Genomic DNA, 25,091 nt, shown 5'->3' with positions numbered 1-25,091 from the left:
AAATGTTCTTATTTTGCCCTGAACAGTTGAAAACAGTCCTTTTCTTCCTAGTTGTTACAGTTATTCCATCTTTTAATGCAGTGGTATCATTAAAAGTTCAAAATTCATTGTTTAAATTTTGACCCAGCCTGGTGTGTTGACTTCATGGCTCCTATCGTACCATTTTGGGCCATAATAGGATGCCAAGGCCTGTTTTTATTTTTATTTTTTTTTCGCCCGCCCGCTCCATTATTTTTGCAGAGAAATCCGTTAACCAAGAAATTAAATTGGTGTGGCCTAAGATACTATTCTTTATACGTTACTGAATTAAATTTTACTGTTCCCGTGTTTTTTACTACTGTATCAAACGGAAGCTAATTTGGAAACTTTGGGCATCTTTTTTTTCCACAATCTGGGCCTTAACAGCCCAAAGGCATTAACTTCCTTTTAAAAATCATGTAAAATGTACAAGTAGCTTTCATTTGACGAAATTGGATCATTGTCAGAGCTTTGTAATAGCAGATCACTGCAAGGAAAGTAAAATCATTATGAGTTGTTCACAGGAATACTAGTATGCGGGTTGTGGCGTTGACATGCTTCATATCTTAATCTGTACAGCACAAGCATGCCAGTTCTAACTCATGTAGTACTATATACTGGTGAACGGGAACAAAGTTTAGCATCTAAATAAACTAAAATTTCAAGGCAGTTAGAGTAATGTTTAAAAAATTCAAAAGACCTCCTTGCTACATCTGCTTTAACATCCAGTATGACCAAACAAATACTAGTTTTTAATAAAAAAATCTAAACCTCATGCACGTTTCTAATAATTTGTAAGCCCCTCTACCTTATATTCTATAAATTTTACTGCACTGAAATAATTTTGGGTGTCTTTAACATTTTTTTTTGCAGTAGCTGTACAAACACGATCCTTTTGGTCACAGGTGTCAGTTTAAAACTTGTACTTGGAGACGTACACAGTGATGTAGGCGATGCTGCGCCCGACCACCAGGTTAGCGTTGTTGAGCCGGTCCATGTCCAGACGGAGTGTGGTGGTGAAGGGTCCCATGAGCGGACGCACCAGCATTACCGTGCCTGTAAGAGCACCGCCATCTGAGAAAATGGAGCATGAGAGTGCACGGTTGGAATGGAATGGGGTGAAAAATGGGCAACACCTAGCCTGGCGTCCAGACGTCATATCGTGGTTGGGGCGGGTTTTCTTCGGCGGGGCAGCATGAGCTCTTTGCTGCCTGACTCAGCTAGGTTTCCTGGTAGGTTTTGCACCGGGAGTTGTAATCAACTCCTGCTGTAATTCTTATAGAAACTCCTACAGGCACTGCCACTCCCACCGGGTGGCCAGTTGAGCTGGGTGTGGAAAAACTACCAGAGCCCTGAAGAGAGCCCGTCCCAACTACAATAGACTGGACCATTGGAGGCTAGGCAACACCATGCTTCCAATTGGTGTAAATATGAAACTGAATATGGGTACCGGTGTAAATATGAAATATGACATCCCATCTACAATTTTCAAATGTTGTATTGAAAAAGATACTATTTGCATCATGCAAAATTCTGATGCAATGTTGACCATACATCCAAAGAAAACTCCGGGTTTTGTGCTGGCACAGTACATTCTGCCGACATGCTAAACTAAAACACCGACCATACCCACCTGCTAACCCTCTCTTCGTGACATTGAACCAGCCACCTTGGTTTCCCTCAGTGATGCGAAACCGCAACCTGGGGATATAACCGTAAACCTGGAGGGAACAACAGATTCAAGATACATGTACACCCAACATAACAGAGGACATTACACGTTGAAGAACTACTACTTACCAGAGCAGTTACTTATTTTATATGTCATGTCAAAACATGCTTTCCCATTTAAGAAAGTGCTGATACTAGTTTAAAACAAAGAACAAGGAATAAAGGATGTAGTTTTCCCCTCTGTGGGGACAGTGATTTGATATTTCTTCTTCCTCCCTACAGTAATTTCAGTGTTCCCTGAAACCCCCATGTAGTTGTAGTACAGAGGTGTATGTCAAAAATTTTAATGACTTTCTGTGGGCATATACATGTTCACCTGTAGCAAAGTTTAGATCATTGGGATGTAGTACCAGGGTTCCAGAGCCATAAATATACAATCCGAGAATCAAAAAAGTAAACTGGTATGTCCTTACCTGTGCCTTCATACTGATGAGGTCCACAGGTGTGACCAGGTCGGAGGGCAGGTCCAGGTAGTTGTAGGAGATGGCTGTTGTCCGCTCCATGATACAGTCGATGTCCAACACCTTACACGGTCCCTTCACACACCTCTGCTCATCCGATGAACTCCCACTGGACAATACAGTCATACAACGTATCAGTGAGGTGTTGAAAGTTCAAATTTTCTTCCAAAACAAAAAATTGTTCTCTCCTAGTCCTAGAGCTTTCGACCAGTCACTCTGGTCTTCTTCAATAGAGTGACCCAATAAGACTTGTTACATGGCTTCTCTTAAGTGTGACGTCAAGACTGGGTCATCCTTTACCAGATACCTTTGACCAAGTGATGACGTCACACTTCAGACCAGAGTGACTGGTCGTAGCTCTAGTTGAGAACAATCGGGTGTTACTACTTAAATTTAACAGGAATCTTTTTCCAAAAGTAAACTTCATTATTTGAACCTTTTCTTCAGTTACTATCAGAAAGGTTGTACAACTTTATAAGCAGGCACAAGACACTATAATGGACAATGTAACAATGTTGTCACTGCTACTGTTAGTTCTTTTTAATAAAGTATGAGCTATAATGATTATAGAAACATGTACAGCTGCTACTCACCTTATCTGGCTTTCTTCCTTATAAAAAAATGTACAAACTGATAAACTTTGGCTTGTAAGTAATTCCCTAGGAAATAAGTTACAATTTTTCTCTACTTTTTGCAAAGTCTGGGAACCAACAATAATAAAAGTAGAAAAAGCTGGATCCCTTAGCAAGAAATGGTATCATATTCAAAGTTTTAAACTAAAAAGTATGGTTGGATAAAACTCTTGTAACAGCACAGAGTCAACAGCTTTTAAAGGATGATTTCCTGAAAGTGATCTTTAATGCTTTAAGCCTCAAGGTACATGTAGATATCAGATAGATGAACAGACTGCAAGCTGTGGTACATTTCTATTCTTAGTACAAAAAATGCATTTTTTTGGGGGGGGGGGCTCTTCTGGACAACATTATATATGGCTTATCAAATCTAGGGAGTAATATGCAACATTAAGTATAAAAAGTTAATAATATGGAAAGGAACAATACAATTCAAAGAACAACAATATTCAAAAATTTTCAGAAAGTAATATTATCTTTAACATAACAGCGTGATGACAGCAATTCAAACTAAAAGTCTGGAAAGCAGCAAAATGAAACTTTAATTTGGATCTTTGAACCCAAAACTCTCTCTCCCTCTCTACCACACGCAAATCCTCCATTTCTGATAGGCACGAAAGAGATAACAGCGTCTGGAGTAAAGTTATAAGAATTAAATTTTCAATGTTACATCTTCCTGATAATTTAGCTTGATCGAATCAGAAATAAGCAGAGTAAAATTAAGTAAAGCAGAGTGAAATCTGCAACATAATTATGATCCACTGCTCACTTCTTATTCCTCGACAAGTTGGAGTTGTACAGTAAAAAATTTCAGCAAGTCCAATCCCTTGTGTTGGAAAATACAGTTTAAATTTGCTTCATCAAATCTAAGTACTTTGATTCACACTTTATGAGAAGCTGCCCAATACTGGAAAATTTAACAAAGGAATGTTTCAATCTCACAAAAACTGGCATATGCCATAAACTTTGTTTTGTGGACACAATAAACAAAAACAAACTTTTTTTTCTATACATAACATATACCTTAATATAGAAAAATTATTTCCCAATGACATTGTCAAGGTTGACACTATGGACTTCTATAAAATGACCAAATGTGCCTTTACCCTTCCATTTATGCCAGATATTAGCTTTTGTGGGGATGGAATGGTACAGCAGGACAGATGTTACAGTTTATGTTGGCTAACAAAAAAAAAATACTTAATAATAGTAAAATAAAAGATCTTTTTAGCACCCTTTCAAACTTTGAATTCCCTTCTGTTCCAATTAATATAAAGCCTGTAATAGCTACATGTGCCTAGAAATAACAATAACAGAAACTGTATGTCCTTTTCTCCAACCAACTCATTGGGTATTTCAAAGGGGACTGATCCCTTCCTAAATATTATCTTTCTAAATATTATAAGGCTTCATCCTAAACTTTCATCTTCCAGGAGTGCTTAATTGTCAAGCACTTTGATCAAAACACATAACTACATCTGGGAAGACACATACATGTACCTATATATGCAGGCCCAAATTTCAATCATAATGTGTTTTTGTATGGGCTTCACGATCATATAACAATCATACATAATTACATGTAAAATATTTCTAAACAAAAAAATGGCTAGTGTGATGCAAGGGCCATGCATTTGCAAGCCAGTGTCCATTTTATCTCATGAAACTTTTAAAATTAGTTAAAGTATGAAATGTATTGTGTTGGCACATATATTGGATGAAGCTAATCTCATATACATGACTGTAGCCTGTCACTAGAAGGTGTATTTGGTGACGTAGATGAAGATCCGTGCCACGTTGCGAGCGCGGACCTCTGCCTCCCGGAACATTTTCATCTCCAGTTCCAGCTCGTGTTCCGCCGGCCCGAGAAGCGGTGTCTCCATCTTCACGATGGCGCTGTATCTGTCCTCCTGAACCAGCGTGAAATACTCCCGCTCGTTCCCGGCCAGCGTAAACTCAAATCTGTCCTGCGGGTAGCGTAGAGCGGCGCTCATTTTGAAGAGGTTCGCGGGCGTGCGAATGCCGCTGGGGAAGGTTAGGTAGTTGAAACTGATGGAGGTCGGCTCGGCTTTGCATGCCTCGTCGTCATACGGACATGGGTTATGCTCACATCGGCTACGGGGGGAGCAGACAAGGAAAGCTACGTGAGTGCATGAAACATGCAGGTGACGTGCCAACCTACACATGTAGAAAATACACATGTCCAATGAAACATGCGACAAAACATAAGCTATATGGACAAGGTGGTTGTGTCTATCGTAAGCTAATATGCATCTCTGTGAACAAGATGGCTGCCAGATAACTGTGATGATGCTAGAATACAACTTGGCAAGTGTCACTACACTATTCTGGTTGAACATAGTATCTATGGTGCTAAAGAAAAACAAAATGTCAGAAAATCTTTTCATATTTGGTAAGATTTTGCACACAGAACTGTTGTAGATTTTCTTTAAATTTGTGGACAGCTTAATATTGACAAATAGATTTTGGGTAAAAATAACCCATCAAAAAATAATGTGCTTATAATATTTCAGGTGGTCCACTGTCATCTGGTCGGACAACTGCTGACCAGGTCAAATATTGAAGTAAAAAATATAGTACACTTTTCTGTACCATATACTTATAGTATAAACAATTTACATGTAGACATTTTGACAAAAGACCTACAGCTACATGTACCTTGATCTACAATGTACATTTTGTACCTGCAGTGATCTATTCTGGCTGTGCAGACCTATCATGCAGACCTATGATGACTGAACTACAACACTATTTAATTGTGCCTAATGACAGCTTTTGGTTGTCCATTGTTGTGATGACAATGCCTGATGACAGCTACAGCAGATCATATGTGTACATAGCATTCTACTAGCCTTGCCTGTACTGAGTGGATGTACATGTACATATTGTGTAGATGGGTTTAACATAGTTACTAGTACTGTAACAGTAAAATAAACCAAAACGATGGCTGCCTCTGTCTGGTCACTGGTCACATTGTTCCCAAACTACAATGTACTTATCTTACTGATAGGCCAGTTGTAAACAGTGGACATGGGCGTAGAGCTACATGTATGATATAGTATATTTGTACATCCTTTGTATAGAGACGATGTTATTTAATGTAATTAGCTATACCGGTAGGTTTCAAGCATGCTTATCTACCAGACATACATGTGTGAGCCACTAGTCAGATTAAAGTTGAGAACACAGGTTCAATCTTTATCTTAAAGTTTACCATGATTATAAATATGACAGTCACTGTAGTAATGCCTACACAAATTATGCTGTCTTCTTCCTTGCTGTTTTACTCATTGATTCTGATTTCTTGAACTATTTGATTTTTAATATAAGTTAACTGCCTGCCTAACTGTGGCCCCTTGCTTACATCTTGCAAGAAAAAAATAGTAAGAGTGTTCATGAGCCTAACATACAATGAAAAACAAATTGAGATAAACTGTATAAACACTTAATATATTAGGATAAATACCAACTTATTGATGAGAAAACAACAATGTGTTGCGTTTCATCCACCCTGCATTTATTTAATAGCATAAATTCTTACCAACTTTTTTTACAGGACATGCACACATAAGAGGAACTTACGTGGGTGTGGTCTTTACGTAGTTGTCTGGACAGGTGACATCGTGGCAGCGATATCCCCCCCGGATGTTGAAGCACTCCTGCTGCTCTGTACAGTTGTGTGCACCTGTATCACACTCCTTTATGTCTGCAATGACAGGACATCAAACTTCGGCTTTTAACCTTGCTACAGGTACAGGTACTTTAATAATGTAAAGGATGGGTTGACAGGAAAATTTATTTGTGCAGTTAATCCCATACTCTAGGAACAATCCTAGGGGTGTCCAGGGGCATGTTTCCTCATGAAAAATTTGACGTCTTGACCCTCTGAAATACCATTTCCTGCGTTATGAGGGGTAAACTTTGCCAGTAGACTTAATTTTTCTTACCGTTAAATGGTGATTTTTGTCCGTCAAAGATGTAGGATTGGGCCAAATTTATGTCCGTCATGAGTGGTTCCAATCATAGCATTTCTGTTTTTTTCTGTTTTTTTCCCCAGTCGCTTCACAGTTTTTCTAAAAAAAAAAAGTCGAAGAACCAACAAATTGAATGGGAACGGGTTTTCTGCGCGTGAAGAATTTGCGCGTGAAAAACTTGCGCGTGAAAAATTTGCGCGTGAAAAATAAAAGTCTTAGAAATATGTTAGAAAATAAGCAGTACCAAATTCTTAGGCAGGAAAATGTTGTCCTCTGGTATAATTTTCCCTCTGTTAGCCTAAATTTTTGTTTGAAAATGTTGGTCCCTTGGGAATAAGCTAATTTCCATAATTTCCATAAAACCTGACCTTTTGAAAATCAATTGAATTTGTAAGAAATACATGGAAAAGTTACTAGTATGAGGTTTAGGATGGTAAAATGTAACAATCTGAAGCTTTTCTCCATTCTAGAAGTTTGATTTCATGCTTTCTTAAACAAATTCTTTCACGCGCAAATTTCAACCTTTTTTGCGCGTGAAAACTTTACCTTTCAAAATAACCTGAAATCACAAAAAAATGGACAAAACAAGGGTATGTAGTCTAGAATGCAAGCAAAATGATGTTAAATTTTTATTTTCTTGTCTTTTTTCCAACTTTTAAGCTTAAAACAGCAAAAAGTTTTCAAATCCCTTGGGAGTCAGCTAATTTGCATATCTTCACGCGCAGATTCTTCACGCGCAAGTTTTTCACGCGCAAATTTTTCACGCGCACAAAACCCCATCTCAATTGAATTGGTGTAGCCTTACTGTAACAGTTTCTCCTTGTACATGAGTTCAGTTTCTACTTACCAGCGCAGGAGCGGTCGTCCTGTAAGAGCTCATACCCAGGTGGACACCTACATGTGTACGAGCCGCGGATGTTCACACACTCGTGCATGCACAGCGACCCCTGACCCTGCCCGCTGTACAGGGCGCACTCGTCCACGTCCTCGCAAGTTCTGCCGTCGCTCGCGACCCGGTAACCACGGTTACAGGAGCACTGGAACGACCCATACACGTTGATGCACCGCTGCTCACACGGGTTGTTGTCGCACTCGTTCAAATCTACAAACAACAACCAACGAAGTATTAGTTATCATAGTTATCAAAATCTTATCCATGTCATATATAGTTTCATCAGGTTGGTCACTGAGTAAAGAGACTCTTTTTACACAACCATATTTTTTATTCAGCTGACCACAATTATGTATATATCCAACTACTGTACGTTTGGGACTGCATTGTAGATACATTTCCCTGTAATCACGAATGTGTAGATATGTAAATATTGTACGTTTGGGAATGCATCTGTAGCAGTGACACATGTGCTGTGCAATGTGAACCAGTCAGAATTGCCCTGAGGAAGGTGACGGACGGTCACCAAAATGTCGGCTGAATAAAAGACTTGATTGTGTAAAAAGAGTCTATTTACTCTCTATCAAAATCTTACTTTAATGACATCCCTTTTAGTGAAATATTACACTAGGGTTTCAGCTTGAATTTCGGGGGAGGCCTGTCTGTATCTGTGAAGGATGACAGACTGGGTAACAACATTTTTGTCTGTCATGAGTGCCAAAATTCCATAAAATGATGGGTGCCGACTAGAACAGATTTCCATACAATGAAACAACTTTCCATTTACCTTGCATAACTACACCAGATACTGACAACCAAATTACCATATATGATTGTTCCACGTTACTGAGCGGTTATGTGTGTTTTGTCCATCAGCCTACCTCTGCAATTTCTGCTATCCGCTGCCAGTTCGAATCCCTCGCGACACTCGCACGTATACGACCCCTCCGTGTTGATGCAGTTCTGTGCACACACTCGCCCACCGAACCGTATACACTCATCAATATCTGCAACAGCACACAAAACAACAAGGACTGAACAAATGCCATATACATAATATATACCATAAGGCCAAACCAGTTTAACTTGTTGGTTCTTAGATTTTTTTCAGAAAAAATATGAAGTGACAGGAAGAACAAATAAAAAATTGAAACAGGCCTAGGCATCCTATTATAGCCCAAAATGCTATGAAATGAGCATGATGTCAACACAAAATGCTGGGTTAATATCTAAACAATGAATTTTGAACTTTAAATCAAACCACTGCATTGATAAATGGAAAAACTGTATCAAGAAGAAGAAAAGGACTTTCCTCAACTGTTGAGGGCAAAATATGAGCATTTTTGAGTCGATTCCGAACCAAAATCTTTTTTTCTTTAATGAGAAATATGAAGAGGGGAATCCGAGAACCAAAAAATTAAATTGGTGTGGCCTTAGAATCGATAATCAGACTGTAGTGAGAAATAGCTTCAGGCATTGTCGAAGCTGCAAAGCAAAGTAATTCACGGTACATTAAAACTCAAGCATGTGTCAGAACTCGGAAGGAAAATGTGGCACCACACAGTACATGAGATTGTAAATACATTTAATTTGTTAGACCACTGGCACTAACAGGTAAGCAAACAGGTTAGAGGACTTTTGTGAGTGGTAAAACCAGAAATGTGGACATGAAGTGTTAGAACAGGTGCACATGTAGCCTAAGGGCATATGGTCTGCAAGCTCGGCTCAGCAACGATTCCTGCATTTGAACAGTCTTGAGGCAACAGAAGTCAATCAGGAAGAATTTTTTTCCCAAAGTAGGGAAAATATCTTCCAACTCAAGTCCACCTCATCACAGTTTGTGTATAGTTGTACTGTTATGCACAACACAAGCAAAACAGTATCTGCTCTGCCAGAGACTAGAACACACAGAAAAATCAAACTTACATGTACATGATTTTCTGCTCCCTTCCTTCTAGTGAGGTGTCTTATGCTTTGGTTATGAGTTAAACTGCAACTTGCCAGCCCATTATGACCACAAAGCTAGATATTGTCATCTACAGTTGCATTTCTAACATTGAAATGGTTAGTCTGTATCTGTCTCCTCTTCCAAACAATCCTGTCCTTTTAGACATTAGAGCTTTGGATCTAGCAAACTGTATTACTGCTGGGCACTTGGAATTCAAGAGTATATGTACATGTATCTTCAAGAGCATTCTTGTTGTGACCTAAGCTAATCAGTTGTTTCACACAACCTCCACTGAAGACTAAACAAATTAAAGGTTATCAAGTCAAAAAGGTCAGTTTGTACAAATGTATACCTATGATGACCTTTAGCAGATCACTTTCCAAATGTTACTTGCTCAGAAGAAAATGTTATGGGGCATATAGGTAGGAAAATCTAAATGCTACTACTAGACAAAGTAAGTATTTTCTTTAAGTTGTGGAGAACAATCATCGTTGTTCCAGATCATTACCTAACTTTCTAAAGATTTCTGGACACCAGGAAAGGAATGCTTGACTAGTATACAGTAGTCTGTTAGAAATTTCTGTCCCAGTTAGTTTCTACAGAGTATATATCTGTTGATGACTACCTTGCAGCTCTTACCCTCGCAGAGTTTGGCGGCAAAGTTTGTGGCGAATCCTTTCCTGCACTGGCAGCGGTACGTCCCAATATAGTTCTGGCACAGGGAGTTGGGGGGACAGAGCCCCATGCTACACTCATCTGCATCTGGGGTGTATAAACGGGGGGGCTGCAATGCTCAACGTAGCGCAAGGCACCCACTCCTCTCGAGTGGACACCTTGCTCTGGGCTCGTCACACTACCGTCGCTTACGTGTTTTACCGCTCCGGATTCGGTCTGTGTTTTTTAACACTCAACAGGCCAGCTCAAATATCAAGCGTGATCACCTAAGCTTTCCTGTCCTCTCCATCTGGTGTGTTTCAAGTGTTATGCTAAAGCTATTGCTTAGTGTTTTGCCCGTTTAGCTTGTGACATGTACAATGTATGAAAGGCCCAATGGAAACAAGAACAGTGAACGTATAGGTCAGACTGTTGTAACAAAACAGTGAACAAAAGGCACAGGTCAATTAATGACTGTTACACATTCACAGAGGGTGTAAGCAGGGGCAGATGTTAGAGTTAGGCTTTCTAAACATCTTCCTCCACACATTAATGTCTCGTACAGTGGTTATACATGAATGTTCAAGGGGAAATCATGACCATGTCTTATACACACATGTTACCAGTACTATGGTTCAAAAGGTAATGCAGCATAAATGAGAAAAGATAGGAACTATCTATATTTGTAAACTACAAAATTGTACAACAATACAGTATACAGAGTATACACACCATGATACACAGAATTTTATCATCCGATATCTCACATTCATTTTTGTTTGCACAATAGCTAAATCCGTAACAGCAGGCTGCCAAAGTTTACCATTGTCAGCTGCAAAGCATATTTTCATGCATATAGCAAAACAGAGAAGTAGCAAAATATACAAGATAGAATCTGAGTCATCAGTACATACCTTGGCATGTTCTTGTTGACTGGTCGGCGGTGTAGCCAGAAGGACACTGACAGATGTAGGACCCTCTGTTGTTCTTACACTCAGACAGACCCTGACAGTCATGGGTTCCTCGTGCACACTCATCAATGTCTACACAACAATAACAACAGGAGTATCTTAAGTTAGTTATAGCTGCAAACGTACAAACAAAACTAACGACAATACTCACTGGCCTCCTTCACAGAGTATATACAGTCATTCATGGTTCCGTAGTACCTTCTATATGCAGAAAATGGGAGCATGCTAATAGTTGCATGTGTAGATAAAATGTGGGTAATTCTAGTAATCTAATCTACTCTAGTAAGGTCTAATCTAAATGTTTGTTGAAGTGATCAGTTTTCTCTCACCTTCACAATTACTCTCATCCTCATTCAACTCATAACCAGGTCCACAGGTCACCAAACGCTGACATCTACAGAGGGAAAGCAGCAACAGAAAAGTTAGAAATAGGTCAATATCAGGTAGACATTAGAAATACCTGCACAGATCCAATTTTACATGCATTAACCTGTATACGCAGGTGGTGTTTTGAGCACTGAGCAAAAAAACAAAATGATACATGTGCTTACATCTACCAGTCCTGTATTTACATTAACCATTACTACACTTCTGTGACCTTCTCTCACCTGTAGGAGCCGACTGTGTTTATGCACTTGGTACCCCGAGGACAGCTGGATCCATCACATTCATTGATGTCTGAAAGGTCATAGATCATAGGTAAATGTCTTTGACTGTAGATACATGTAGAAACTAGAAAAGGTAACATTTGCAAAGCAAAGGCGTAATGCTTACCTTCACATTAGAGTTACTCAACAAGCCACTGCCCTGTTTATTCTTACTCATTATGCACTTTCATATATATGGTGACCAGCCCCTTCAAACTCTGTCCTGCAACTTTGCTACATAATGTACACATGTAATCCAACACCACAGCAGGTTGGGCGTGTGCCACAGCACCAGTCACCATGGTGATAGCCATCTGGTCCTGGTCATTGACCTTTTTTACTTGGAGAAGAAGAGGAAACAGCAGAAACAATACATTTTCCTTCTGCCAACTTAAAGGTAAACGTACTTCAAGCACTAGGGGTCCCAACTTGCTTTTACCTATTTAGTGTATAATATTATCTAACATTATGTATTAAAAATCAATGACTGATATGATCAGCATGCACCAAATGATTGCAAAAAACACACTATCATTCAAAATACTATCAGGACCTATATTGTCTGTGTGAACTGACCAACACAGTTGCCGGTCCTGTCGTAGTTGTAGCCCACCCCACACTGCACCCTGGGTACACAGCGGAAGGACCCGGGCTGGTTGGTGCACTTGAACCCTGCCTCACACTCGTCCACGCCAAGTTCACATTCATCCATGTCTGCAGAGATTCAAAAGTGCACACAAATTGTGAAATAGAGTCTTCAATAGCCTGGGTACCAGACTATTGCCAGGGCCAATGTTACCGGCTAGCTCCTTGGCTCCAGGGCCAACATGTCCCCAAGGAAATTTTACCATGCAACATACACCTTCAGTTAGACCCTGAGCTCAGGGTCTAGAATGTAACCAAGGGGCTAGCTATAGCATGTCTACTGGACATGACAACAGTCTGGCGTTAAATGTGACCATAAACAACATTTCGACCGCACATGGCCAAATCTCTGCCTATGACAACTGCATAATTTTCACGCGTCTGACAGAAAACGTTTCTTTGGTGATAACTACCAAGAAATCTTGACGGAATCAGACATTTGCCAGTGACAGGACGACAGTCTTAATGCAATGTAAAATGGCGCCGGACAGGTCAGTTTGGGTCAATGGGGCAGTTTGTTGTAAAATGGGTGGAAATTTTCCTTGTTTTCTGTTTTTGCAGTTTTCTTGTTGCCATTGTTTTTGTGTAAGAAGACCACTTGTCTAAGAAGACCACTTTTCCTCAGTCCCCTGAGTGGTCATCTGACACATCTTTGACTGTAGTATTACTGATAGATGTTGAATTACCGACACATTCCCCAGCAGGGTTCATCTCGTAGCCTGTCCCACAGCCCAAGAGGCGGCGGCAGGTGAAGGAGCCCATGGTGTTGAAGCACTCCTGGCCCTCCTGGCAGTCATCCGTGTTGTGCGCACACTCATTCACATCTGGGAAACAAGGGAAGTAAAGAAATGGTCAAATGAGGTGAAGCATGATGCATTTTCAGACAGCTACAGTACAGATGTCATTGACAATCTGCATGCATGCAAATTGCTATCATGATCATATCAAAGTAGTGCAATTTTGTATGAAAGCAGTGCATTTCTGTTTCAAAATGTGTGCAAAAGCCATGCAAAAGCTGGCCACTTTGTGTTAATTTCTCATGTATAATGCAGGTGGCATCTGGTTGTGCGTTAGTAGATAGTCACAAGCAATTGCAGCAAATTAGTGCATGCGCTTTAAATGGTTTTTGCTTGAGTTTTAACCATACTCAACTGTGTTTTTTGGCGACTTTCAATCGTGATTTAAACACTATTCACACATCTTTTGTACAAGAAACAAACGAGATAAAACTGCAAGTAAAATGCGTGGGAAGATAATTGAGAGCTTGAATCATTTAATCAGATGCACGAAGACACGACTCTCGACCTCACGTGGACCCAGTCACGGGTCAACCTGTTCTATGGACTTCACAAGTGGCTTGTGTTAATGGTATAGCAGCTTAAACTCACCATCACAGGAAACTCTATCCCTGTTGAGTTGGTAACCGACTTCACAGGAACACTGGACTCCGGTCCCTGTGGGCACACACCTCTGCTCGCAGGGCGAGTTCTCACACTGGCTACCACTGGTGGCACTCGTAACTGCAAGTCAAGACAAGAACTTATATTATGAGCAACAGAGAACATCAAAATATCTACAGCTGTAGGGAGAGTATATAGGGTACAGTATTGGAAGGTGGAGCGCATTCCTCTCCTTCCACTGCCTTTTACCTCCCCAACTAAAATCAGGTACCCAATGTACCCAACTAAAATCTGGTACACTCCTCGGTGGAGTGAGGAAAGTTGCCTTAAGAAGCACCTTTCTCAAGGATATGATGTCTTGCCAGGAATTGCCTAGCCACTCAACACCACAATCATGGCAGCTTCTACTTGTACCATTATTGTCATTGAAGTAAAAAAGTTAAATTATACAGTCATGAAAGTTCATCTGTGTTGGTAGTTACATGTTTAAAGTTAAAACTTTAGTAAGTTCTCTTACTTAGAGCTTTCGACCAGTCACTCTTGTCTTCCTCAGAAGCCATGTGACAAGCCTCACTGGGTTTGTTTTCTGAGGAAGACCAGGTTGACTGGTTGAATGCTTTAGGTGATAGAACTTCTTTGTGTTGGATCAAACGTTTTTTAAAACAATAAGTCTTAATTCATATAGCTTATCCCTAGTCTCCAACAGACAATGGACCTGCACGGCCAATTTGACCCTTGATGACCGGGAAACTCGTCTGGCCAATTGATATCCCCTTTTTAGGTGATTTATTCAGCCTGCAAAAGGAGTCTGGTGGAGACTAGCTTATCCCCACCTGCTATGCAAGTTTTGTCATCAGCCTGTAGTCTGAAGCCCTCCCTGCAGCGGCACACGTGTCCTTCTGCTGTATTTATACAGATGTGCTCGCATAGCCGTCCTGAAAACCTCTCACACATACCGCTACCTGGTGAGAAAGAATGCCAAATTGAAACACGAAGAGGGATAACATTGCTGAAACTTTCATAGGAATGAATAACTCTTACACAGATAACTGAGACTGCCTGTTATAAATCAGATATGAGTAATTAAAAATGGGTACAGCCACAACTTGACTGTATTAATAATCCCACTACACCTAACGAAAATAGCAGGGCTCCTTACCAGTTCAAACCTTACAGTCTTGTCCTAGGTTTGACATCTCAAAGAGGTGATAGTCACCTGTTAGGTCAATGTGGTAAAGCTTTGTCATTTATATAACGCGCAGTCAGCAACTCAGGACCACAGTGAGTGCGAGAAGCGGAGCAGACGTTTATTACAACATTCACAAGGGACTTAAAATGGCGGACAAAGAGTGACCTCTGGTAGGGTCATGACCTTTGGGGTCAACTCAACCTGATTACAATATAATGTTAACAAATATAGTGGCGCTTCATGAATAAATGTGCAATGCCCCACTGCAGTACCTGATGACCCAGACAGGGGTGCGGAGGTGACGGTTGGCGGGCGGGTAGTGGCAACGATCTTCCCATTCAGACAGCAGTCCTTGTACGCCTCGGCGCAGTACGAGCCCAGGTTGAGCGCCTTAATGGAGGAGATGTCACAGCGCAGCAGCTGGCGATGAGCCACCAGGCCCAGCTGACAACACTCACAGCATTTCTGGAAAAAAAATACATGACATCGGTTAATGCCTTGGCTTTTCTTTCATGTACAGGAGTCATCAACCACCTTTTTTCCGAGTATTGATACATTCAAGGTACATGTACATGAGAAAGGTCCACATGGAAACTACCAAACCCATGCCACTGGCTCATGAACCCAACACACTAATTCAAGGCCAAAAGGTCCGCACCTATTCGGACTGGTCAGTTGGTGGCACTTGAACCCGTTACACTACTCCCCACTGAAACACAGAAGGGGCAGAATCCTGATTCCCGGAATTTGAACCCACGGCAAACCCATGCTGCTGGCTAATGAACCAAATGCACAACTCCCCTGAGTGGGCGTCTTACACACGTTTAATTGTACATGTATTTATTCGGCCTCTTAAGCAGAAAAAGCACTATGTGCCATTTTAAAGTCTAAATATCATGCGGAAACAATACAATATGTGTAATTACTTTGTACTCCTTTCCTCCGCACTCGTCAAACGAGAAGCGTGTCTTGCAGACTCCTCCAGACCGCCCGTGCATGATGCCATCATAACACTGCTGGGACCTGTAGGAAGGAGACATGTAACAGGCATGAACTGTGAATTATGACATACATGTACAAGCATTGCTGACAGAACAGATAATAAAGATGATCTAGTAGCTCATCTACAGTCATGTTCATTACCATTAGCCAATAGAAGTCTAGCTGGTGAGAGCAGCTCAGAGTAATTACATGTAGTTAGCACGCTGGTTTTCGAGCAAGTTACAGCCGGGGATAAGGTTAATGAACATAAGCCTTAGTTAGACATATATTGTATCTGTTGTTGTTTTCATCTATACACACACACACACACACACATTGCAATAGTATTCCCATCTGTGAGCAGACTAAGTCTTGTAACTAGACCATTGATTGTTGTAGATCCGCAACTCATAACTAGACCACTGAGTATGATCTATACTTATGAATTCTGAGTGGTGTTTGGTAACTTTCAACTTTACTTGAACCTGTGAAGGTATGCAAAAAAATTAAAAGATATACAAAGCCCTGTAATGTACATTCCACCCACCTCCTCTCTCGATGGCAGCACACCCTGGCTGTGATGCGACAGTTCTCCCTGTCCTCAGTTCGCACGTTCAACAGTCCGACGGGAAAGTTGGCACAATCCTGGTCAGGGTTCTGCTTGGCCAGTTCAGACCCTCTCATACAGCATTCTGACATGGAGGCTAAGAACTGGCCTGGAGGAAGAGACGTGACACCATTAAAGGCATCCAATAAATTTCAGGGCAGCAAAAAAAATATTCTACCAAACCTATTATAGCTCCCGAGTCCTACATTCTCTCCACAAATTTGCGGAGAGGATGTACAGTAGGACTCAAGAGCTATTATACATGGTAGGTTTGGTAACCATCAGGCTAGACAATTACTGCCAATTCTTAGTACAACAAATTTATCTGAGGCTTGTCCTGAGAATTGACTTTGAAACTCCAGTTTTGCTGAGATTGCATTTCCAAAGGAAAAGTGCATGTGACACAGACATGTGACACTATGCATCTTAGAGAAGCTGACCTATCTTTACTTGATTTTCCAACAGTTTTTGATTACTCGATTTGCACTTGCAAGATTGTGTTACATTTGCTAGCTCATTGTTAGCCTTAACTTACATTTCTTAGCTTACCTTGGTTAAAATCACATAAAAAACCACGAAAACTGGCTAGTGAAAGAGAGAAGCGGCATGTAATAAATGGGGGTCATGATTTCCAAAATGTGGAACAAGGTTAGGAGTCATTCCGTTGGGACGATTCATCAGACACACTGCTGGGCACCACATGGTAAAATACTGCCCATTCATCACTAAGCCAGGAAGGGGGGGGTCACCCAAACACCAGTTGCCATGGCAACAAACATAAACACTCAGGGCTCAATGGAGAGGGACAGGAATATGTTACAGATGCAGTCCTGCTGAATTGGAACTCATAGCTATCATAAGGCCATGAAAAATTAAGCATAACAAATAATGACAGGAGAATCTCTAACTTCCCACATTGGATAATTGAGATGTTCTTTCTGTCTCCATTATATATTAGTGGGATTATCACCACAGTTGGACAAGAGACAAATAACTTTGTGGTCATCTGGTTGCAATTTCAGTGCAGCTATGGGTCTATCAATGTCTTGTAAATTGTCTACTAAATCTTCAATCTGAGGTACAAGGGCTACCTGAATTCTGCCTCAATACAAACGTCTAAAACAGTTGCAGTTGACAGTAAGACAGTTGGAACAGTTCACAGGAATGGAAATGAAAAAGGTACACGAAGACTGAAATTTAAGCGGTTGTTTGGGTTTGACATTCACATTCATTTAGCTGTTATAGTGTTAAAGATCATGTTAGGTCAGATGTGAGTGAAACATATCAAATTTTCTGTGTTTTACATAATTTTTCTCTGCTGCCACATAAACCGAGTATGTTTATTTTTGTCAGTGACTGACTATAGCTACAGCTACATGTAAGTACATGTAGTAGCCTGTGTAGCTTGTTTTCCCATGCTTGCTATCACGACATGTCAGGAGCAGGGTTGGACAAGTTTCCTAACACAAGGTTCTGATAAAGAGCACAGGAAAACAGTCCAGGCTGTGTTTATAGTCTCCAAGAACAACAAATTGAGCAAATCAGTAACAGAGATGGGAAGGTCAAGTTCTACCTTAGGCCACAGCAAGTAATTTTTTTGGATGACATCAGCGGCGTGCATCGATTTTTGAAGAAAAAAAAAGATTTGTTGCCCTGTGACAGTGGACAACAAATGCCTAAAAAGGGTAAATATGTCTGTTCTCATGCCTGGAACTTGGATGATGGATAAATGTGAAGAGAGGCGACAAGACAAGGCTCTGATTTAGTGTTTTGTCTTTTACCTTGTTGTAGTGTTGTATTTCATTCCTTTATATAATTGTTGGTATATGATCTCAAAATTTAAGCCCTATCACATTAGATTTGGAGTCTGCGGAGGATGTCATCCATGAAATTTACTTGCTGTGGCCTTATGCAGAGCAAGTGTTTGTCTGGCATTCTAACATCAGGCACCTTGGCTGAGTAAGCTGTTTCTAACTGTTGAGCTGACAGTTCAGGCAAAGTCAGCCAAAGGGTTAACGACAAAATGAGGGTCTGTGGGCCATTTTCAGTGACACGTAATTCACTGTTAATTGTAGCCGGCCAACGTTATTCAACGTTAATTGTTGTCACCGTAAATTATTTGTGAAGCGTAATTGGTCACTTAATTCCACATATATAGCACATATTTTTTTATGCTGAATTCTTAGGCATTATCTAAAAATTCTTTGCATGGGGTCAAACACCAGATTACCCCCAAAAGCACAATGGAGCACGCGGCATCCACGGACTAGTTTTGCCAACACTCCTAAATTTACAGTTGCCAAAGTTCGCCCATGCAGACCCTCAGTAATGACAGGGTGTAACAGTTGCCAAAGTTCCCCCATGCAGACCCTCAGTAATGAAATGATGATTTCAAGTAAAAGTTGATTTCAAGTCAGTGTACAAATATCTTCTTCACAGTAACTCTTCACACTTATCCTTTTCTTTGCAGTACGTCCGATGCAACTGTTACAACCAGGGGGCATGCCATTTGTTTAGCGGAGACATGAGTGGTTTGCTCGTGCCAACCAAATCTGGAGCTCAAACAAGTCGGCAAAGTCAGTTAGCCACAGAGAATTTAAATGAGTTTGCTGAGGAAACATCACAGTGTACCTCCACACTTGTACTGGAATCCCAGCTTGTTGGTTACTTCTCTCATGCCTATAGAAGCATTTCTCTACCAATGTGATAATCTTACACAGTATCTCATATCTGACATTGCCAGCAATTTTAGTCTAAAGATAAGCTTCAAGGTACCCAAAGTGAAACTGGATTTTAGTTTCAAAATCAATTTGCTGATCATTTTATCATGTAGTATACTGAATCAATCCCATACCATAGCCGTGATACCTTTGAGGCAAAAATGTGATGTCGTTTATGGAAAACTGTTTCATATCGCAGGCTAGTTCTAACTATTTGTTTGCGGTACCAAAAAATGGAGGGATTCTGTTCCACAACTAGCTTGTTTCTGGGCTATTTTAAATGCTTTAAACACAAAATGGTGGCGAAAATGTACATGTACTAAGGAATGGCAGTAAATGCCAATACCTGGCAAATTTTCTTATCCAGAATATTTTTTTGTTTGGGCCACCCTGAAATTGCATTGGATGCCTTTATGTTACCATACAAACCCATAAGGGAACGTTGCAGCTATTTTCAAGTTATCAACAGGATAGTAAAATTTGTACGCTAACACATCCTTGGGGTCATAAAAGTTCAGAAAAATCATGAAGTAACATGACCTGTGATCTATTATATAAATTGTGGTCTCCAATGTTTTGCAGTTCAGTGTTTTACTATGGAAGCAAATACAACATTAAGAACCTTTCAGACCATGTGTTTCCTTATGACTGTCTTTACCCCATGCCGCCTCACCCCCTTGCAATGTTTAACCTGACATTATCAGGCCATAATTGACATTTACACACTAGTGAATGTAACTTCTGCAAGGTGTACACTCTACTACATGGCTAGTGACTTCAAAGCCTGTAACATGACTTAGGTGACAGGGGTGTGGCCAGGCCGACCTTTTAGTATCAAAATTGATGAGGCCACGTGCCAGTTCAAGGCACAGCCAACGTAAGCAAAATAAAGCCTGGGTGTCAAAGTACGAAAAAGCAAATGCCAAGAAAACTGCCTTGCCATCCTTCGTTTACAGGACTCACTTAAGAAAATTGGCACGAGTTTTAGACCTTAAACCACTCAACTACTTGGAGTTCACATTACTTGGAGACAGCCATCCCACCTCTAAATATTTGCCTTACATTTCTTGGTGAACTTCCAAGAAATGGCAATGATGTGACCACAGGTGCCTTCAGCGTCAAGCAGTGGGGCTGACACACAGGATCTAGTTCCTCATAAACAACTGTATCCGCAGGATGTCACCCACACGTTTACTAGTACATTGTACATGTATTATACAAGCTTTGAAGAGGGCCTGCACGGGGGGGTAGTGATTACGAATTACGCAAAATTTTCGCCACCGATTATGAATTACGTGAAAGTCTCAGAGCTGATTACTGCTTTACGATTTGCGGCTAATGTACTATTACGAATTACGTTGATTTTTGTGGAGGCTGCCTACGAATTACAAAGTCTAAAAAGGCCTGATTACGTCTTACGAAAAAGGGCATGCAGGCCCTCTTTGAAACATGTCATCTTTAAATACTAGTATGCGAATACGACCTTAAATGAGACATTCTTCCAAAGTGCTATGCACAATACATTCTGGGTTTCCTGCAGGGGCAGAACATTCTGCCTACATGCTCACACACTCTCAATGTTTTGGATAGTTAGAGATTGGAGCCCTTGGGGATGGTTGTTTCTATTTGTGTTATCTCCAGTTGATAACGCCCACACTTTATCAACCTCTCTTGCCACTTCCCCAATGATACAAACACAGCAGCCAGCTTACCCAACAGTGATAGCCCTATAGCGCTTACAAAACAAAAACACTTGATGCCCCACAGAACAACATGTGAGAAGAAATGTACAGTACCAAACATGTACTCCTGATCAACAATGTGTGGGCTCGCTTCATGCACAAGTTTATATTGGTTGTGGCAAATTGCGAACATCATTGCAAGTCATGTAGTACAGTCCAGACGTCCAGATGATAAATGCATGATGTACAAATGGTGACTAATAAACCTGTTAATGTCATAACTGGGCCATGATTATGTTTGATACAGGTGTTCCGGCCCGTGTGATAACTAGTGGTACTGCCCAGGGTTCTTAACGCGTATGGCCCGGGCTTCCAAATGTTGTATAGAATAATTCGAAGGCATTTCGCACGCCGCTTTCAAACTTCGAACATCGAATTCGGATGTTGGAATTGAAGCCATTACACTTTTTGGTTAGATACCCCAAATTTTGGCACATTTTGCATTGAAATGTCCTTTTTTTCGGGTGGGACATAAATAAAATACTACACGGTGTCTTCCGCATCACCCTCTGTCCCAGCCCTCCCGCGGATCAGATCTCCATCTGGTCGAATACCGTGTAGTATTTTACATGTATATTATGTATCTAAAACTAGCCCTCCCCCTGTCAAGGCTAAAGTTAGTCCGCCTGTACGACCGAGAGGACATGCAGCTTTAGAAGGACAGGCCTGCAAGTGACCTTGGACATTTCATGGTGGTCTCCGAGCAGATGTTGGTAGTGAAGAAGTGAACACTTTCCGATTGCACTGTTTTTTCCAGGAAGGGCTTGTCAGTGAAAAATGGGGCAATTGGAAAATGTCTTTTCTCAAAAGGCATCCAATGTAATTTTAGAGCAACAGATGAACGAATGACCAGAAAATTCACTTTGAAAAAAAGTTTTGCCACCCTGAAAATGCATTGGATGCCTTTAGTTTTAAAACATACACTTGGGAAGGCTCCATCTGGTTTAGGCTGGTATAATCTAGCTCAGTGGATTCCCCCGGCACAGCCTTGGCACCAATGTCTCCTGTTATTGACACTGACAAGAGCATTAACCGGGAATGTATAACTATAATTGATTCAACAGAGTTGTGGCTCCTGAATCATGGCACTATACCCTGCCCTTCTTTCACCACGCAGTTTTTAGGTTACTTTGTGTAATTTCCCTGTGGACATGGTTGGAAGCAGAACAGAGAAGTAAGTATGAGAGATGTTATGACAGAGGAGTCCTGTTATGTGTTGGCTGGCCAGGAGCTGAAACACATTGTCCTGATAAAACATATAGTACATGTATAATACTATAGCTACTATAGTTTGGTCATTGTCTGGCAGTGGTAAGGCCTAGGAAACAAAATTAGGTTGTGTTTCCAGTTTCCTGACCGACCATAGCATTTTTTTAGCACTGGTAAGGCCTTAAAATTATTTATCTGAATTTTTAACCTTATACCTATCATACAAGACTGAAATAAAGAAAGCAGTTTACAAGGCTAGTACATTGTACTTACCTCCAACGTGTTTGATGTGCTATTACTTAAATGTTATCATCCACCTGTGCAAACATCTTAGATGAATATATTGCTACTTGAAGAATGTTAACTTAGTTCCATAAGTGCATACTTAATTCATTTTATCTCATTGTTTAGTGACCTTGATCACACAAGCGTTTTCATCACATAGTCACTCTTTTTAGTTTTTACGCAAAAGAAATAACTCAGCAATTCAAAATGGTGTAAAAATGGTTTCTCTGCACTGGTGGCAACACAATATTGTCAACAGGAAAGCCTTTTTTGTGGTGAGATAAAAAATGTATTTCCTAATGTCTTTTTAATAGCCCATGTCAGGTGCTCCATATTTTCAATTTTTCTTGACAACTAATATTGACAGAGACATCACTCCCTGACAGGACAGCTTCTCTGATTACCAGTCCTGCTGTGATAAGAATACAAGCTGACAGCCTGAAATTGGAGGTATGAAAACAGTCTACCCAAGCATGTACCCAAGTCCTGTTTCTAATACATAGCATCCAATGGTATGTGTATTTGAACTATACGGTTATGAAACAAAGATGTGCATTCTTGCACATTATCACTGCAAGTTGCAACAGTATGGTGGTAGCTAGTCTCTTGAGTTTTCTTGCCTTTGGCAAGGACGTATCATGAAAATCATTTAAGGAATTTCTTGGCAACTGCTTGAAGAAGTGGAGTTGGCTTTGGACTTGCAACATGCGAGACTGAGTCCAAAAGGGCAAGAGTTTAATGCTTGAAAATGGCAGTACAAACAGAAAGGGACCACAAGAAAGACCCACATCGGGGGGCGAGGTACTTACCGGAGCATCTTCCCAGCAAACACAGTGTCGCCACTAGAAGTACACAGTCTGTAAACCTCTTCATCCTGATACACGGCTTACTTCCAAGGATAGGTCCGGGGTAATTCTGAGGAGGAGGGGAGGGCTGGCCTGTGGCAAGTCAATCTGCACGGCAAGCAGATCTGTAGTGCAGAGGCAGCTGGTGGGTTTGTGCTGCTGTCACCTCCAGGCACCATGTGGTTCTCCTCACTGTCTGAAGGGCACACCACAAGGCTGCTAATTGGGTGCTGTAATTGGCTGTAGTCAGTGCCTGTTTACATAAACCCACCAGGCAGGGGTGATAGGGGTGATCTGGAAAACTGCCTGGTAATGCCCCCAAAGCCCTCCAGGAGAGGGTGGGTAAGACTCCGGGCAGATTTTCTGCACAAACAAGGAAGTTCAGCAGGCACTGCTGTAGGCTACAGCTATGGAGACGTACAGTCGAAATAGCAGAGCGACCATTTTGGCAAAGAGAACAGGCCAGATTCAGAGGGGACGAAAGACAAGTAGCATTACACTTAGCAAGCAGATGTACCCTTGTACCAGACCTGTAGTTCAAGATGGCTTCAAAACATTTTGAGAATATTAGAATATCTTGATGAGAGAATTAAATCTGTAAAAAAATCAAGCAAGAAAGACTGAAATTAAATGTGCAATTGACTATAGAGAAGCTACAGTATGAAGTAGGCTTTTCTTACCTCTGTATCTTTTTCTTCACTCAGATTTTGCAAGAAGACCCTTCCTGGCTTACCCTTACATCTAGTACTAGTAGTAGTATGGCATCAAAAGTTGTTGGTTTTGGCATCTGGCTGATTAAACTTCCTGATTAAACAAACAAACAAAAGCACTGTCCCTACAAATAAAACAACCAAGAACTGTGTAAGTTGGAGGAGTTGTTTGCAAACTGTGCAGCTTGTTATGTTTCAGTCTGGGGGATGGAGCAAAGGTAGTGTCTTCAAACTGCAGACCATGTACCACGGTTTCAGAGTTTCTTTTTCCGAATTCCTGATTTCCTACATAACTTTTTGAAACAGCCCTTATGGAACTCAACAAAACTTTATAGCCCAGAATCTGCATCTTGTTTAAAAGACCTTACATAACCCTACGTTTCGAAAAGTTTGTATCAATTCCAAGAAAGGCATCAACCTTACTGAGATGCTTCCGCTGCGCAAATGTAATACTGAACAGGAATTTCCTTGTTTCCAGGAAAAACTTGTGAAAAACATTAGTCTTTTCCTGTGCCCGGAAAAACATGAGAAGAACATCCAGTCTTTCTCAGTATACAAGAGGAACATTACAAGGGTAGCCAATGCAAAACACATTTAGAAGACGTTACAAGATTTATACACACTTCTGGTGCCTCTGAATTACTAGGCTATGTTCTGGCTGGAGATGAGGCTCTAATAATAATTCTTTGATTTGTGACATTTTCAGAGAGCAACTGGATTTATTCCTTGTGCAAGCAATACATGTACATTCTGTAACATTTGACTTGAGCATTTTCATTTTCTTGCCACAAATCATGATTTCAACAGTA

General features: G+C 40.7%; 1 protein-coding gene across 2 annotated transcripts; it reads right to left on the bottom strand.

Annotated features, from left to right (window-relative positions):
- Positions 1–222: 222 nt before the first annotated feature.
- LOC109477419 (fibulin-1-like) lies at positions 223–24,280 on the bottom strand. Of its 2 annotated transcripts, XM_019778683.1 has the most exons (18): positions 24,253–24,280; positions 23,537–23,768; positions 16,712–16,880; positions 16,110–16,206; positions 15,456–15,648; positions 14,828–14,956; positions 13,983–14,114; positions 13,281–13,418; positions 12,526–12,663; positions 11,911–11,980; positions 11,632–11,696; positions 11,246–11,374; positions 8,611–8,736; positions 7,685–7,939; positions 6,446–6,569; positions 2,163–2,319; positions 1,652–1,739; positions 223–1,092 (listed from the first exon to the last, which is right to left on the bottom strand). In XM_019778683.1, the coding sequence occupies exons 2-18, from the start codon at positions 23,598–23,600 to the stop codon at positions 932–934; spliced, it is 2,235 nt and encodes a 744-aa protein (XP_019634242.1). In that variant the 5' UTR covers positions 23,601–23,768; positions 24,253–24,280; the 3' UTR covers positions 223–931. The 2 variants fall into 2 exon arrangements, with proteins under 2 accessions (XP_019634242.1, XP_019634243.1); XM_019778684.1 differs by lacking the exons at positions 223–1,092; positions 1,652–1,739; positions 2,163–2,319; positions 24,253–24,280 and adding an exon at positions 3,098–4,957 and having other exon boundaries at positions 23,537–23,814.
- Between the last annotated feature and the right edge of the window lie 811 nt (positions 24,281–25,091).

This window comes from Branchiostoma belcheri, unplaced genomic scaffold (assembly GCF_001625305.1).
Source record: "Branchiostoma belcheri isolate BF01 breed outbred unplaced genomic scaffold, Haploidv18h27 scaffold4, whole genome shotgun sequence".
Taxonomy (NCBI): Eukaryota; Metazoa; Chordata; class Leptocardii; order Amphioxiformes; family Branchiostomatidae; genus Branchiostoma; species Branchiostoma belcheri.
The sequence above is the reverse complement of the archived record's forward strand: the minus strand, read 5'-3'. Positions and strand labels throughout refer to the sequence as shown.